The sequence below is a fragment of the Cricetulus griseus genome, chromosome 4, assembly GCF_003668045.3.
Source record: "Cricetulus griseus strain 17A/GY chromosome 4, alternate assembly CriGri-PICRH-1.0, whole genome shotgun sequence".
In the NCBI taxonomy this organism is placed as follows: Eukaryota; Metazoa; Chordata; class Mammalia; order Rodentia; family Cricetidae; genus Cricetulus; species Cricetulus griseus.
Window position 1 is genome coordinate 109,057,138 of NC_048597.1, and position 17,879 is coordinate 109,075,016.

At 43.0% G+C, this 17,879-nt stretch overlaps 1 protein-coding gene across 1 annotated transcript in view; it reads left to right on the top strand.

Annotated features, from left to right (window-relative positions):
* Positions 1-17,879, top strand: part of Nipsnap2 (nipsnap homolog 2) — a 30,668-nt gene that overhangs the window by 5,019 nt on the left and 7,770 nt on the right. Inside the window, exons 2-7 of the mRNA XM_027413823.2 lie at positions 5,474-5,613; positions 5,696-5,741; positions 9,681-9,775; positions 10,259-10,329; positions 11,417-11,557; positions 13,078-13,109. Coding sequence (XP_027269624.1) covers positions 5,474-5,613; positions 5,696-5,741; positions 9,681-9,775; positions 10,259-10,329; positions 11,417-11,557; positions 13,078-13,109 — 525 coding nt within the window. The remainder of the gene's footprint in view (positions 1-5,473; positions 5,614-5,695; positions 5,742-9,680; positions 9,776-10,258; positions 10,330-11,416; positions 11,558-13,077; positions 13,110-17,879) is intronic.

A 17,879-nucleotide genomic window follows, 5' to 3' on the forward strand; every position in this document is an offset into this window, starting at 1 on the left:
ATATCTTTTGAAAATATTCTTTCCCTTATCTATCTCCATTGCCTAAGCATCCGACTGGCTTTTGTCCCACCCACTGTTTATTGCATGCTTCCTTCTAAAAAGGTTGTGCTGAGCATGGCAGTAGGGTCCAGGAACTGCACTCCCTGCCCTTGCTGGCCCTGTGCTGCCAGTCTGCTTTTCACGCTTGTTTTGAAAACATGCTAGCATCACACCATATCCAGGGGTAACTCGCAGAATCCTAGCCTCCCTGCCCATGTCGACCTCTCTTCCAGTCGCTCTTGCTTCCCGATCTCTGCTCTCATGCCTTATTGAGCTCTTTGCTGTCCCAGAAGTCTGCCATCCATTTCCATGACACTGTGTCCTTGTACATGTTGTTCTCTCCAACTAGAATTATCACCTGCCTTGTCCATCTGTCCTGCTTGGCCTCCAGGGCAGAGCTGCAGTATCTCTACTGGAGTCCCTCTCGCTCCTCTGATTCCAAGCTGATGATTCATTCCCTTGAGCTCTGGCCGTGTTTGTCAGCTTTGGTATCTGTGTTCTTTCTGGCTGTTTTCCCCAGGGGAACGAATGGGCATCTGGCTTTGGTATCAACAGAGCCTAGTGTACAAAACTTATTCTAAATTCCAGGATTTGATAGGAAGTGGGGAACTCTCCAACCCGTCTGTGTGTCTGTGTTTCTGTCTGTCTGCCTGCCCGCCTGCCTGCCTGCCTGCCTGCCCGCCCACCTGCCTGCCTGTTTGTCTTTCTATCTGTGGTTGTCAGTAAGAACCCAGGCCTGGCCTGGATCTTATCACTCTGGCAGCTCTTGGCATAGCTCTCTCCATATTTGGCTTATACAGTGAGATAGACTGGACAGTGTACCATGCATCCTTGTGCCCAGGACTGGACATTATCACATGACCTTTAGTCAGCTAATACCTGACACCCAAAAGATTTCAAAGTTTGACAGTCAAAGCTGGGCTCACACATTCAGCCATAGAGATGTGTATTTGGAAGGCGTCCCCGATTAGTGAAAATACTTTGAATGTTGCTTGTCCTTGCCACTGCTTAGCTCCCTGTTTGGTCTCTTTGAGCCAGTCTTTTGCAAGACATACTTTGCTCATTGTTTTGCTCCTCTAATGAGGTGCCATAGGCTAATGACATCAGCCAGTCCATGGAAAGAAATGTGTGTTTATTAACTTTTAATACCCTGAGCCCTAAGGAAAAAGAGAAAAGCGTCGCTGGGTTTTCCCACTCTACATTTAGCCTGCAAATAATTCTTTATTAGATTTTCATATATAAAGTATTAAATGCAATAAAAAAATTAAATAGCTGTGTGTGTGTATATATAATGCATGCTTGTCTGCATTTCTGAAGGATACTTTAAAAATAGAGTGGGACATGTTGGTACATGCCTGTAATCTGAGCACTTAGGAGGCAGAGACAGAAAGATCAAGAGTTCAAAGCTAGCCTCAGCTACATAGTGAATTTCAGGTCAATCTGGGCTAAATGAGACTAGATCTAAAAATAGAAAACCAAATACACTCTAAAGTGCCAAATAAATATTGATGACAGGGGAGGAAAATTCATAGTAATTGCTTTGGTCTTAGGTGAAATTCCTAGTGCAATACTAATTTTTTGAATTTTCATTGTACTTTGGTGGTGGTTGTGGTTGTAGCAAGAGTCTCACATGGTAGGCTAGTTTGGTGTGGAACTCACTGTGTAGACCAGGCTAGTCTCAAACTTGAGATGGTTTTCCTGGCTCAGCCTCAACTAGGCACTAGGTAAATAGGTTATAATTTTTAATACTAACCAGTTATAACTTATTTAAACAAAAAAACCCACAATTTTATTTTTTTATTTATGTTTATGTATATGGGTGTTTTGTCTACATATATGTCTGTGCACCGTGTGTGTGCCTGGTACCCTTGAAAGCCAGGAGACGGTGTTGGATTCCCTGGGACTAGAATTACAGTTACAAGCTGCCATGTGTGTGCTGGGAATCTCCCACTTGTATACAGTGCGTTTGGATCAGGCCCACCCTCCCCACTCTCCCCAGGCCCTGCTCTCAAATTCTCCTCCCAGCTTGGTGTCATCTTTTTTATAACCCGTCCACGAGGTCCAGTGAATGCCAGCTGTATGCGCATGGCTGCGGGACATCCACTAAAGCAGTGGTTTTTGACTTAATGCTGAGACCCCCTATTACAGTTCCTCATGTTGTGGTGACCTCCCCAGCCATACAGTTATTTTCATTGCTACTTCATAACTGGAATTTTGCTACTGTTATGAATCATAATGTAAATGTCTCTTTTCCTATGGTCTTAGGCGACCCTTATGCTAAAGGGTCATCTTACACCCCAAAGAGATCGAGACCCACTGCTGCATAAGCAGCCTCTACCAGGAGCCATGCTGGTAAAGAAAATGGACTGGACAGACAGCTCAGCAGTGAAAACCACTTGTTGCTCTTGCAGAGGACCCAGGATTGGTCCCCAGCGCCCTCATGGTGCTCAGAGCCATCTATAACTCTAGTTCCTGGGATCTTATTCCCTTTTTTGAACCCTTTCAGGAACAAGTCACACATATGGTATACATACATATATGCAGGCAAAACACTTATACACACAAAATAATTCTTAATTTTTTTTTCTTTTTTGGTTTTCCAAGACAGGGTTTCTCTGTGTAACAGCCCTGGCTGTCCTGGAACTCTCTTTGTAGACCAGGCTGACCTCAAACTCACAAAGATCCAACTGCCTCTGCCTCCCCAGTAGTGGGATTAAAGGCGTGTGCCACCACCGCCCAGCTTGGCAGTCTGGTTTTTTAAAAGTTAAGTAAAGGTTGTGAAAAAGATGGCCTGGACTAAGCGGGCCTGTCTGGACTTCACCAGTGGCATATGTAAGAATCATGGATTCTGTGCTCTGTGTACAGCTCACAGGGCAGTCCAGGAGGAGAAACTGATGGTTAGTAAGCAAACTGTTGGTGTCAGAGGTACCACCCCGGAGTTCTTCCTCCAATATCCTGCGTAAAGATGAGCGCAAGGCAGAGGGCTCAGGAAGAGACTAAAAGCAGAGAGATTCGGGGGACACTGATAAAAACAACTCATTCAGAGCAGACAGAAGGGCCAGCAAAAGAAGGCAGAAGCAGAATACTGCAAACTTTCCAAAGGAGGGGAAGCAGTTCTTAAGAAAGGAAAAAAAAAATAGTGCAGTTATCCTCTTCAAAACCCTATGGGCATCACCTTGTGCAAGCACAGGCAAAATTAGATGACTCCAATCAAGTAAACCACACAGAATTTCTCACCCCACCCTCTTTGCTGATGTGGCTGTGGCTGTGCTTTCGGTGAGGCAGAACCATTGGAACAGGTAACTCATCAGGCAAGAGTAGCTTCAGGCCACCTGCCAACGAGCCATCTTCCCAATAACCTATTGTACTCTGGAGAATAGGAGAAACCAGTATTTAGATGACTTCACACGTTTATAAGACCTGTATATAACCAAATAAACAACAAGTTAAGGCTTAGAAAAAAATACTTCAAACATATTATGTGTGTGAGTGTGTTTTGCCTGCGTGCATGTATACCACTTGCATGCCTTTTAGCCATGAAGGCCAAAAGAAAGCTCCAGTTTCCCTGAAGCTGGAGTTATAGACAGTTGTGAGCTGATATGTAGGTGCTAGAACTTGAACCCTAGACATCTGGAAGGGCAGCCAGTGCTCTTCACTGCTGAGCCTCTCATGTCCAATACCTAAAAAAAGAAAAATTAATGTGCTTAAAACATTTAAATGAAGCCAGACATAGTAGCACACACCTTTAATTCTAGCATTCAAGAGGCAGAGGTAGGTGGATTTCTGTGAGTTTGAGAGCAGCCTGGTCTGCATAGCAAGTTCCAGGCCCCACTCACAGCAATATAGGAAGACCCTGCCTCATATAAAAATGAAAACCAAGCTGGGCACAGTGGTACACACCTGTAATCAGAAGCCAGCCGGGCATTGGTGGTGCACGCCTTTAATCCCAGCACTCGGGAGGCAGAGGCAGGCTGATCTCTGTGAGTTCGAGGCCAGCCTGGTCGCCAGAGCGAGTGCCAGGATAGGCTCCAAAGCTACACAGAGAAAACCAAAAAACCAAAAAAAAAAAAAAAAAAAAAGAAGAAGAAGAAAGAAGTCAGAGGATTGCCACAAATGTGAAGCCAGCCTGGAAATATAGGAAGGTCCAGGCCAGACAAAGATATATAACAAGACTGTCTTTAAAAAAAAAAAAAAAAGTAAATTAGCATTTTAAATTTTTATTGAAATAAAATGTGCTATGATTCATTTAGAGATTCTTCAAGATAAGTTTGTTTTTTACATTCAAAGAATGGATTGATGACAGAAACAAACACTGTATAACATCGAAGAAAAAGAATCTCTATGTAGCCCAGGCTGGCCTCAAGCTCTCCATCTCCCTGCCTCTGGAGGGTTGAGATTGTTAAGATTGTTTACTATTTTTAGTTATGTCTGTGTGTGGGTATGTCTGTGTGAGTGCAGTGCCCGAAGAGGTCATAACTATGGGATCCCCTGGAGCTGGAGTTGGGGTGGTTGACAGCTGCCTAATGTGGATAGTGGGAATTGAACTCAAGTCCTCTGCAAGAGCAGCAATACATATTCTAAATTGTAGCACCATCTCTCCAGACCCCAGAAGCAATTTTTAAGCCCTTTCTATATATCAGATGCTATTCTTAGTACTTTAAGTGTGTGATCTAGAAGTATGTACTTTTTTTTTTTTTTTGGACATAAAAATGGGTGTTTTTTTTTTTGTTTTTTTGTTTTTTTTTTTTTTTGCACAGCAAAATGGCTCAGTGGGTAGAAGCGCTTGCTACACAATCCTGATGACCTGAGTTCAATTCACAAAATGCACCTTAAAAGGCCAGCTGCAGTGCCAGCCATCTGTAACCCCAGCACACCCATGTTGAGATGGGAGGTGGAGACCGAAGTTTGAGGGCCATGCTGGGCAGTGGTGGCACACGCCTTTAATCCCAGCCCTTGGGAGGCAGAGGCAGGCGGATCTCTGTGAATTAGAGATCAGCTTGGTCTACAAGAGCTAGATCCAGGACAGGATCCAAAGCCACAGAGAAACGCTGTCTCGAAAAACAAGAAACAAAAACAAAACAAAAAGTTTGAGGGCTAGTTAGCCTGGAGGATGCAGAGTGTCAGAAAGGAGAGAAATGACTGTCACTCTGACCTCCACGTCCTTGCTGAAGCACACACACTCACAGACAGAGACCCCAGACTTTTTTCTAACCAGTTTTTAAATTGTGTATAAAGTGAGTTTCATTTTTTTTTTCTAAGAGTAGGTTTCATGTATTTATCCTTGCGCCTTGCTCATCTTGCCTCCCCCATGGGGAGTGGGGGTATGGAAACTCTTTGTGCTTCCGAAGTGTGACAGGACTTAAGAACACTAAGATCCACTAAGGTCTTCGCACTTGTGAATAGATTCAAGAATGCTGTTTCCATTCTTCCCTAGGAGAGTGACATCCTCAAGTCACAGAGCTCGGGAAGACAGCTGGCTCAAGTCCTTATTTGTCCGAAAGGTGGATCCCAGGAAAGATGCACACTCCAACCTCCTGGCCAAGAAGGAGACGAGCAGTCTGTACAAGTTACAGTGTGAGTAGCGGCACCGCTGTCCTCGAGCTTGGCTCAGTCTGTCTGTCCCTAAGTCCATCATTTCATTTTCTTTTTGTTTCAGTTCACAACGTTAAGCCGGAATGTCTAGACGCATACAACAAAATTTGGTGCGTATCTTAAATATCCCTTACTGGTGTGGGTGGGAGGCTCATGTAATGATCTTCATGTGTTGGCTCGGCTAACCCTCCATAACAGAGATCTTTGATCTCCCTAAGGCTGAATGTTCAAAGGTTGACTCAGTGGGGGGTGAGGGCATGGGACTGCCAGTGGCCTTTTGATTTTAAACACTCACACAGTGCTTCACCTAGGAAGACCCTCCGAGCCTTGAATCTGTCCAGGCCTTCCTGGATGCCTGTGGGTAAAGAACTCCCCTCTCCGGACAGCTTGGAGAGTTAGCAATTACAACAAACCTCCATTGTTTTTCCCTAAGTAAAACTGCCACATTGAAGTCCTGCGTGAGGAACTGGGGTGGACTTGGTGACAAGGTCTGTAATGCACATGGAAGGTGAAGACAGAGATTAGGAGTTCAGAGTCATTCTTGACTATGTAGTAAGTTCCAGGCTGGAGGGCAGCTTGGGCTGCAATGTGAAACTTTCTAAAACTTCAAAAAGCTAGCCGTATGTAGTGTTGCATGCCTTTAATGCCAGCCCGATGGAGGCAGATCTCTGTGAGTTTGAGGTCAGCCTGGTCTACACAGTGAGTCCCAGGCCAACACCCTGTCTGGCCATTTTTTTTCCCAATAAATTAAAAATAAAGGATCTGGAAGGATGGCTCAGTGGTTAAGAGCACTTGTTGCTCTTGCAGAGGGACCCGGGTTCAGTTCTCAGCACCCACATGATGAATAATGACTGCCCTAGTTGCTTTTCATGGATCCCATGAGCCCATGGGATCCATTCCCATTTAAACTACCAGAGTTCCAGGAGATATAGCGCCCTCTTCCGACCGCCACAGTCAGTGCATGCACATAGTGCACAGACATAAGTGCAGGCAAAACTACCTATACACATGAAATAAAAATCCCAGCACTCAGGAGGCAGAGGCAGGCGGATCTCTTTAATTTGGGTCCAGCTTTGTCTACAAAGAGAGTACCAGGATAGCCAGGGATATGTAGAGAAACCTGACTCAAATAATAATAATAACAATAAACCTTAAAGTAATAAATGTGACAAACCAAAGATGTTTATCTGTTAGTTTTTCCCCACAAAATATTTTCTGCTGGGTGTTGGTGGTGCATGCCTTTAATCCCAGAACTCAGGAGGCAGAGGCAGGCAGATCTCTGTGAGTTCGAGGCCAGCCTGGTCTCCAGAGTGAGTGCCAGGATAGGCTCCAAAGCTACACAGAGAAACCCTGTCGCGAAAAAAAAAATATTTTCTCTGTGCTTCTGCTTCCATGGGTCATCTTTCTTGTCCTGTCTATGTGCTATCTTAGAGTCCTGACTGTATGTCTTCAATGTGTTTGGACGGCTTGCACCCACTTCAAACTCAACACCCCAAATCACTCACTCCTCTTCTGTCCCTACCTTGTTATATTTAACTCTTTCTTGGGTTCTAGGACATCAGTCACTGAGGGCTGGCATTCTTTACCTGCCTTGTCATTGGGTTCCCTGAAGGTTCCTCTTTTGTCTCCCTCTTGACAGTTACCTTCTCTTCTGGCTGCCCTCCTGGCTGGAGTGACAGGTCCCTTATCTCCCTAGCAACTCATTACTCCAGAGCCTGTCAGGTTGATCTGTTTGAGTTCTGTTTTCTTCCCTCCTAGTGGTTTGGTTTTGTTTGTTTTTCCTTTTCTTTAGAACTTTCAGCAGCACTTGATCCCATAGCCTAATTGCCACCTGGCCTATAGGGGCCCCTGTCAAGAGATTCCACCCAACCCACCCGGTCCTCAGTACAAATACCACCTGTCTCCCAGCCTCCGCTTAGATAAGGCCTAGGCTTGTAAGAGCAACTCTGGGACCCTGTGCATAGAACTGACTGATTCCATATGTGAGTCTGTGTAGGGCCTAGGGCCCACGTCAGCCCTTCACCCCCACCCCAGAACTTTCTGGACCCCACCTTGATCATCCATACTGATGTTACCCCTCTGCAGTAGCTCCACAGTTATTTACGTCCTGCTCACATCAGGGCACAGAAAGAAATTCATCCTGAGTTTATTCTCCCCCACCCCAGATCTGCATTATTTCTGACCAGCCCTGAGTTTTATATCAGGTACATCTAATATCATATTTTAGGTTAAGAAAAAAAATCAATGTACACAAAAAAAGTAAATGTCACCTCTCAAGAAATAGACATGAGCTATCCTTGGTGGTACATGCCTGTGATTACAGAATTCCAGAATTTCAGGCAGATTTGTGAGCTCAAGGCCAGCCAGGAATATGTAGTGACAAGACCTTGTCTCAAAAGCAACAGCAAAATTAGATGGATGTGGTAGGATGTAGCTCTAAACAGACATTGGCACACTGGAGGTAGGAGGCAGAGGCAGGAGATCATCACAAGTTTGAAGCCCTTACAGTTTACATAGCAAGTTCCAGGCTGGCCAGGGCCACACAGCAAAATCCTGTGTCCGTAGGTACAGTAGGTAGGTAGGTAGATAGATAGATAGATAGATAGATAGATAGATAGATAGATAGATAGATAGATAGATAGCAAACACTGGGAGCTAGAGAGATGGCTCAGTGGTTAAGAGCACTGACTACCCTTCCAGAGGTTCTGAGTTCCATTCCCAGCAACCACACAGTGGCTCACTACCATATATAATGGGATCTGATACCTCCTTTTGGCATGCAGGCATATGCAGACAGAGCACTTATAGAAAAGAAAAAAAAAAAAAACCTAAATGACAATATGTAGTACTTGTCATCAGCCTACTATAATTATGATGTGCTATTGGCAGATAAATGGAGCCAGAACCATTTCTTTTTTCTTTCAGTTTTTTGAGACATGGTCCAGGATTAATTTTCTGTATAGCCAGGCATGGTGGCATATGTCTATAATGCCAGTACCTAGGGAAAATCAGTCCCAAGTTTAAGGTCATTAGCAACTAAATGAGACCCTGTCTGCATCATAGGAAGGTTTCTGTGGAGTTAAGCTTAAATATGACACCTGTTAAAAGTCACACATGGCTGTGACCTGTCAAGGCTTGGGCACAATCCTGCTCTTAGTGGTCCTGAATTGGTTGGTGTGTTCATTGTGTTACTTCTGAGATCCCTGTAGCTGGCTGAATTGAGTGGAACCAATTGTTGCTTCAAGTGTCTGTGAAGGCTGTCTTGCTTCAAACCACTAAGTCTGACTGTTGTCTTTCTTCCCAAAGGCCTGCTCCACTGCCTTGCTCTGCTAGCTGTCTATTGCTCACCTCTGACTTGAATGCTTCTCTCACTTTCTGATTTCTTCCATGACCTTGTATGTAATTCCCATCTTTCTTTCTCTATGGGAGCCAGCAGAACATAACTTGTGTAAACATCACATTCCTAAATGGCTTTTTCCTTCTTTCTCTTGAAATAGCAAATAATAGAGCCATTGCTCCTGGACTCTGGGACCTTCGGTCCTTTGTAAACACCTTTATCAAACTGCAGGAGTTGCTTGTAACTCTTGTAAATAACCTGGGGTTAAAGCCTAAGCTGTTGACAAATGGGTGCTGATAGACAACGGAATTTGGCTAACACTTCAGTTCCAGACTTCATCTCACAAATATGCTGTGAGGGGCTGGTGAGATGGCTCAGTGGTTTAGAGGACTTGTTACTCTAACAAAAGACTCCAGTTTGACTCCCAGCACCCACAGGGTGACTTACAACTATCTGTAACTCTAGATCCAGAAGATCTGATGCTCTCCTGGCCCCTGTGGGCACCAGGCCCACACAGTATACAGACATACATGCAGACAAAACATTTGAACACATAAAATAATTAAATCTGAAACAAAAAACAAAACACATATACTGTGGGGTCAGTTACTTGAACACATAAGAAGTGCTTGCATTCCAAATGATGCTTTCAGGCTGTTGACAGGGAAATCTCTCACCTGTTTAATCAGCATTGCTGTCTCTTCTCTTTAAGTCAAGAAGTGTTACCAAAGATCCACGAAGGCAAGCAGTACCCTTGTACCTTGGTGGGGACATGGAACACGTGGTATGGCGAGCAGGATCAAGCCGGTAGGAAGCAGAAGTCTTTGGGATAAATATCTTCATGCTAGTTTGCAGTTTAAATTATTTTGTAATGTAATGCTTTTTTTTAATGGTCCTTTTAAAGCCCCATTTTTGTTTCCTGGATCAAGTGGTTTCTTTAGTAACTCACTGCAAAAGTTACATTCTTTTTAATATTCTGTTATGGAAACTTTGTAATATGACTCAAGGGCAGATACAAGGCACATTACAATGTTGTACTGTATTCCCATGGTGTATGCAAGATACATTACAATGTTGTACTGTGTTCTCATGGTGTATGCAAGATACATTACAATGTTATACTGTGTTCATGTGGTATATACAAGATATATCACAATGTTGTGCTGTGTTCACCTGATGGATACAAGGCATTCTACAATGCTGTACTGTGTTCATGTGACATGCATCTATATTGTCAAAGTAAGAGTGCCTTGACACTAAATATGTTCTGTCTTTTAAAATGCATTTCAGTCCACCTCTGGAGATATGAAGGAGGCTACCCAGCCCTCACAGAGGTCATGAATAAACTCAAAGAAAACCAGGTAACAATTTCGAAAAACAAAATATGTATATATAGATATAGATGTGCCTGGGTAGTCTTTTTTGTTTGTTTGTTTGTTTTTTGTTTTTTGAGACAGGGTTTCTCTGTGGCTTTGGAGGCTATCCTGGAACTCGATCTGTAGACCAGGCTGGCCTCGAACTCACAGAGATCCGCCTGCCTCTGCTTCCTGAGTGCTGGGATTAAAGGTGTGCGCCACCATCGTCTGTCGAGTTTGTGTAGTCTTAATGATACAGGATGTTCACACAGAACTTCATAAAGACACTGTTAGCAGCTTTCATTAGTAAACCATTTAGCTTTCATAGTAGAAATTTCACCATATGAGCTTTTAAAATTGTATGTTAGCACAAAGCTATAAGTTTTATTACTATCAAAATCACAGCTCCTCCATGATAGCACATTGAAATTGACAAGACAGGACTTTAACACTGGCCAAGCTGCATGGTAGACACAGCCCTGGATTACAATTAGAAACTGTCAGCCACATACATTGTTTGTTTTCTTTTTGAATACTCATTTGTTTGAGACGGTCTCATATAGCTAGCTCAGGCTAGCCTCAAACTCCTTATGTACCCAGGGATGGCCTTAAGTTCTTCTCCTACCTTCCCAAACACCAGAGTCATTGGTGTATACCACTATCTCTGGGTTATGTGGTGCTGTGGATCAAACAAACCCCAGCTTAGTAATTTAGAGGACTTATTGCTCTTGTGGAAGACTGAGGTTTGATTTCAACACCTGCATGGTGGCTCACAACCATCTGTAACTGCAGTTCTAGAGGATCTGATACCCTCTTCTGACCTCCATGGGTGCCAGGCATATGCATGATGTACTTATATACATGCAAGCAAACATTCATACCCATGAAATAGAATAATTAAATCATTTTAAAACACACAAAAAGTATCTGGATACACTAGGAAGTGAGAAAAGATGTAGTTTTTATTTTAGTGCAACAGATAAAAACTAAGATGGTCTCACTTATAACTATATCCTGTGGAATTTAGTTGCTACTAAAGTATATTTATATCTAAGTATCTGACTATTTCATGAGAATTTTTTTTCACCCAAAGGAATTTGTAAATTTCCGTAAAGCCAGAAGTGACATGCTTCTCTCCAGGAGGAATCAGCTGTTGTTGGAGTTCAGTTTCTGGAATGAGCCGGTGCCAAGATCAGGACCCAATATATACGAACTTAGGTCCTACCAACTTCGTGTAAGTAGCAAATGCAGGCCAGCTTTCCCTAGATGGCTTCCTGATGCAGACATTACGACAGAAGTATTGTTATGTGTGTTTAGCATCTTACTTCTATTTTTCAGGGGTGGTGGTGGTGATTGGAAACAGGGTCTCCCATAGCCCAGGTGCTGGGATTAGAGACATCCAGCACCACATCAGGTTTATATTTTAATTTGACTTGTTTTCTCCCAGTCTGATCTTTTTTATTTTACTTTTTTGTTTGTTTGTTTTGTTTTTCGAGACAGGGTTTCTCTGTATTGCTCTGGAGCCTGTCCTGGATCTCTCTCTGTACACCAGGCCAGCTTCAAACTCACAGAGATCCGCCTGCCCAGCCTCCCGAGTGCTGGGATTAAAGGCTTGTGCCACCAATGCCCTGCTCCCCCCCCCCTTTCTCAGCCTTTTTTTTCTGCTAAGTTCTTTTGTATTTATGGCATTATGTATAATGTTTATTACTTGATGGTTTTCCAAGTAATTTCTTTTTTTGAGGCTGACTTCAAACTCGGCATATCACCAGGGATAGCCCTGAACTCTTGGTCCTCCTGCTTCCACCCCCTAAGCACTGAGATCACAGGTGGGTGCCACCACGTCTGGTATACACAGTACTGAGGATCCAGCCCAGAGCTCTGTGGTGCCAGGCCAACTGAGCTACGTTACATCCCAGCCCCAAATAACACTCTGTGTGAGGAAGGAACTTGAGTGCAGAACCAGGTATAATACACAGCAACTACACTTGCTGAACCAGGAGTGTCTAATATGCACTGAGTGTTGCACGAATTATCCAGCACTGTTTGAGTGAGAATGAGAGTGAGCCAGGCCTGGTGGCCATTGCCTTTAATTCCTGTCCTCAGGAAGCAAAGGCCGGCAAATGTCTGTGAGTTCAAAGCCACCCAGGTCTATAAAGTCCTCCAGGGTAACCATGGAGACATAGAGAAACCCTATTTCAAAAAATAGCAAAAATAACTAAATAAGAAATGAGAATATTTTTTTACAACTGTCTAGATGTGTCCCTTCTGTGACTAAAAAGAATGACCTAGATATAGCCCATTTTTAGTGATACACTCGGATTGCACATACAATAGAAAACATGGTAAATTGTGTCCGTTAACCATCTTCTTTCTATATCCATCCTTCACCCTTCCCAGCTTCCAGTGGCAGCAGCATTACAAGATGTACATCTCAGTGATCTAATGATCACCCTTGTACTGGGGAGGTGGAAAGAGGCCCTTCAGCGAATCAAAGGATGGACTGACTGTTCCACCATGTGAACATAGTACAACGTTGTGGTGTATCTTATATATACCACATGAGCACAGTACAACACTGTAATGTGCCTTGTATCACCATTTGTGGAGGACTTACTTAGAGTATGTGTAGGTTGTTTTCTCAAATGACACCATGGAATGCTACAGTGATGTCATAGGAACACAGCAGATAATCACAATTTTGTTCCTGTCCTATATATGTTCATACAACTAACCAAAACCTAACTTCCCTTTCAGCCAGGAACAATGATTGAATGGGGCAATTACTGGTAAGTAAGTATATTGTTGTGTTGAGTTTGTCAATCTCATTATTTTCAGCCATGCCATAATTTTTTCCCCTTTTAAGACAATCTCATATCCCAGCCCTACCTTCAAACTCAACCATGTAACCACGACAGCCCTTGAACTGATCCCTGTGCCTCCATCTCCCAGGTTCCTGGACTCCCCGGTGTTTGCCACCACATCTGGCTCACATTGTAAATCCTAAGGTGAAAAACACTTAAATGCCTTGACTCAGTGCTGCACTTTATCAGAGTCTCTCACTACGTTGCCAGGATAGTCTAGAATGCCTGGGCTCAAATGCTCCTCCTGCCTCCACCTCCAAAGACACTGGAAGACACATCACCATCCTTTTTTAAGATTTATTTTCTTTTATGTATCTGGGCATTTTGTCTGCATGTATGTCTGTGTACTCCATGCATACAGTACCCACAGAGTCCAAAGGAGAATGTTGGATCCTCTGGAGTTACAGGCATTTGTAACCCTTGTGGGTGTTGGGAACCAAACTTGGGTCCTTTGCAAATCAGCAAGTGCTCTTAACCACAGAGTCATCTCTCTACCTCTACTTGATTTGTTTTCTTTAAATGTCTTTTTACTACATTTTTGTCCGTTATTGGTAGGGCATGGTGCCTGTGGAGGTTAGAGGACAGTTTACTAGAGTTGCCTCTCTTCTTCTGCCATGTGGATCCCAAGGATGAAATTCAGGCCATCAGGTTTCACTCAAGTGCCTTTAACCCCTGAGTTATCTTGCTGGCCCCTGGTTTGGATAACTTGATTTATGTTTTTATGAAAAATTTGAACCATGTATAAAACTAGAGAGAACAATATAATGGATCTCCCATTTTATACTTATACCTAAGATTCCATAATTAATTTTAAAGTAATTTTTATTTCATGTTCATTCATGTTTTACCTGCATGTATATCTGTGTGCAAATGTTGGATCCCCTGAAACTGGTGATACAGACAGTTGTGAGCTGCCCTGTGTGTGCTGGGAATTGAACCCAGATCCTTTGGAAGAACAGTCAGTGCTCTTATTTTGGTTTTTTTGGTTTGGTTTGGTTTGGTTTTGGTTTTTCAACACAGGGTTTCTGGCTTTGGAGGCTGTCCTGGAACTAGCTCTTGTAGACCAGGCTGGTCTTGAACTCACAGAGATGCACCTACCTCTGCCTCCCGAGTGCTGGGATTAAAGGCATGCACCACCACTGCCCGGCCCAGTCAGTGCTCTTAACTGCTGAGCCAACAAACTCTCTAGCCCTGCTTCTATAATTATTAACACAAGCCAAACATCACATATAATCCCACCATTTAGGAGGCTAAAGGTTGATCACAAGACATAGCAAGACCCTATCTCAAGAAACAAAACAAACAGCAAAAGAAAAACACATACACAAAAATAAATTACTAACACGTGGCCAGTTGTGTTAAGGTCTAACTCTTCCAGTTCACCCTCTGAGGAATTACCAAGACCACATGCTGTTCAATCTTTAACCACAGCATACATCTCTCCCAAAAGGCTTGCAAAGTCCCATTACTGTGCAGAATAGCTTCACACAGTACACTTCTTGAGGGTGATCTCAGGGAACTGGGGTTTGTTACTTTAACAGAGCAGCTGGGATCAATGATGCAGCTATTTTTCTTTCTGCAGTTTGAGTAGCAAAGTACCAATGCAAGCTTACACAGATAAAAATCAAAGAGGTCCACCTGCCTCTGCCTCCTGAGTGCTGGGATTAAAGGCATGTGCCACCACACCTAGCATCAGGTTGGGTTCTCTCTTTTTTTTTTTTTTTTTTTTTTTTGAGACAGGGTTTCTCTGTGGCCCTAGCTGACCTGGAACTCACTCTATAGACCAGGCTGGCCTCTAACTCAGAGATTGACCTGCCTCTGCCTCCCAAGTGCTGTGATTAAAGGCATACACCACCACTGCTCATCAACAGGTTGGGTTCTTAACAACTGAGGCAGCTCACAACCATTTGTAACTCCAGTTTCAGGGGAATCTTATGCCCTCTACTGGCCTCCAATGGCACTGCATACACACAGTGCACACACATGCAGGTAGACACTCATAAACATAAAATAAAAATCAATGTTTTCTTTAAATGTAAGAAGTGAAGCATGAAAAATGTCCAGAGAAAATCTTTCTTAGTCTGAAGTAGGCAAAAGTTCCTTGGTTTGATACAAAATCTCAGTCTAGCTACATGTAGTAGTGTACACTGGGCTCCTAGCACTGGGGAGATAGAGGTAGGAGGATCAGGAGATCAAGGCTATCCGCAGCTACACAGCAAGTTTGAGACCAGCTTGAGCTACTGAGACCTTGTCTCAAACAAAAAAAAATACATATTTGATTATATACTATGATAGTACCATTTTAATAAAGGGATTTTTGTTTATGTTTTTGAGCTGTTTGTGTTAGCTTTTAGCAGTATAAATGTTCATACAACTAGGATGTTACTAATTAATATATTTTCAGAGTGAATCCCCAGGATGTGTTGCAGTTACTTGGTTATTTTAAGCATTTTATGTAGCCAGTTCAGCATTGGATTTGTATTTTGGCATGTAGGTAACTATTAAGATGGTGGTCTCCGAAGCACCCATTTCTGATTATTACCAGGTTACGGCAAGTATATTTTCTTTGCCTTCCATAAACAAATTAGAAAAGTTCAGAATTAAATTAATAATACAGAATATTTTATCTCTATCAATGAAAAACTCTTCCTCCTGAGCAGTTATAATGCACAGTTCAGTTGATTTCCTTAATTCGAGACAATTGATCACATTTGTAATTTTTATGATGATATCTGTATAATTTGTGGGAAATCCATGGGGGATTCACAGCAGAGGAACCTGGAGGCCTTGGTGGGGGTCGTGCTTGGGGTTCTTGGTCCTCATGAACAATTTTAGTGGTCACAGCATGGCCCTCAGCAGGCTGGTCTCATCACTAACAGGACAGGGTGCTCCTGTTTCTGAGCCCTGTTAAGGTGCTAGAATTCACATCAACAGTGAGAGAACATATGTCAGGCCAGCTGACTTATCTTCTTCTTTATGGCACACAGTGGTGCATGCCTGTAGTCCTAGCATTTGGCAAGCTGAGGCAAGCAAGGTCATGATTCCCAAAACCAGCCTGGGCTAAGATAGTAAGACCCTATCTCAAAAACTTTTAATGTATCCTGTCCCTTAAGGGTCATTTTTCTCACAGTGGATTTCGTAGGTTATTTATCAGGTTCTAGTCATTTAAATAAATGAGGGTAAATCTTCAGCAGTGCTAAGCCCTTCATGTGCCTGAGACCAGGCCGGAGCACAGGAAGTATTGACAAGGATTTCCTGGGTAATCCATGGTGAGAACACCCTTGATAGACTCCAGCTTTGCTTTCCTGGTGAGATGGGAACCCTGCATCATTAGAAGCTCAGCCTTCATTTTTATATGCAATAAAAGAAAATTGATTTGGGGAAAATGTCATTTTTTAACATTTTCAAGATTTCAAGTGATATCACTGAATGTAAAAACAGAGTACCGGTGCCAGTAGAAGATGTTTGAAGGTAAAAAAAAAAAAAAAAAAAAAAAAAAACTGATGCTTTTTTTACAGTGTTAATCTTGAAAACAAGGGGTTTGTGTTTGGCTGGTTGGTTTTGGAAGGCTTTTTTTTAATGAATTGTTTTTATCAATTTTTTTTATTGTTTTGTTTTGTTTGTTTGTTTTTCCAAGACAGGGTTTCTCTGTGTAACAGCCCTGGATGTCCTGGAACTCACTCTATAGACCAGGCTGGCTTTGAACTCACAGAGATCCACCTGCCTCCGACTCTCAAGTGCTGGGATCAAAAGTGTGCACCAGCACCGCCCAGCCTGTTTTCATCCATTTTAAATATGTGTTTGCACATGCGTGCACTGTGAAGGCCAGCAGTCATCAGATTGCTTGAAGCTGTGGTTACAGGTGGTCGAAAGCTGTAAAGGGAATTGAAACTTGGTCCTATAGAAGACCAGCAAATGTTCTCAATACTGAGCCATCTCTCCAGACCCAGATGCCCATTTTAAACCATTTCAATCATGACTCCATGCTGCGTGGATCAGTAGCACATGTGTATGCCCTTCATACATACATAGTATAAAGTTTTCTCCAAAAAAAAAAAAAAGAAAGAAAGAAAGAAAAAGTTAGAGGCAGCTTCATTTGTATTAGTGAGATATAAATGGAGTGCTGACTATAGCAGAATGCACTGCCGAGAAGGGGCCTCCTCACAGTACTCGATATGCTATCCAGAAAGCCAGAGTCTCTGTTTGCTGTGAAAGAGTATCCCCTTGTATCTATTTCAACTCACAGGGATGGGATCCCCCATAGATACAATGTCCTTTGGCATCTTGGGTGTCATATATCTAGTGTTCTTCCCTTTCCCCTGATAAAGCAATTATTTTTTTTTCTTTTTGAGACAGGGTTTTTCTGTGTAACAGTCCTGACTGTCCTGGGACTCACTTTGTAGACCAGACTGGCCTCCTCGGAGATCCACCTGTCTCTGCCTCCCAAGCGCTGGGATTAAAAGCGTGTGGCACCACCAACTGGCTGAAGCAAGTCTTAAAAGTGTTTTCATTAATTCTTTGAGAATTTCATACAGTATATTTTGATCATCTTCATTCCCCTCCCCCAACTCTCCCTATGGTCCCCACCTCCCTACTCACCCATCTTCTTGCTCTCTCTCCTAATAAATCCATGGTGTCCATTTGTGTTAGCTAACTACTCCTGGGTATGAGGCCACCCTAGAGTGTGGTTGGTAA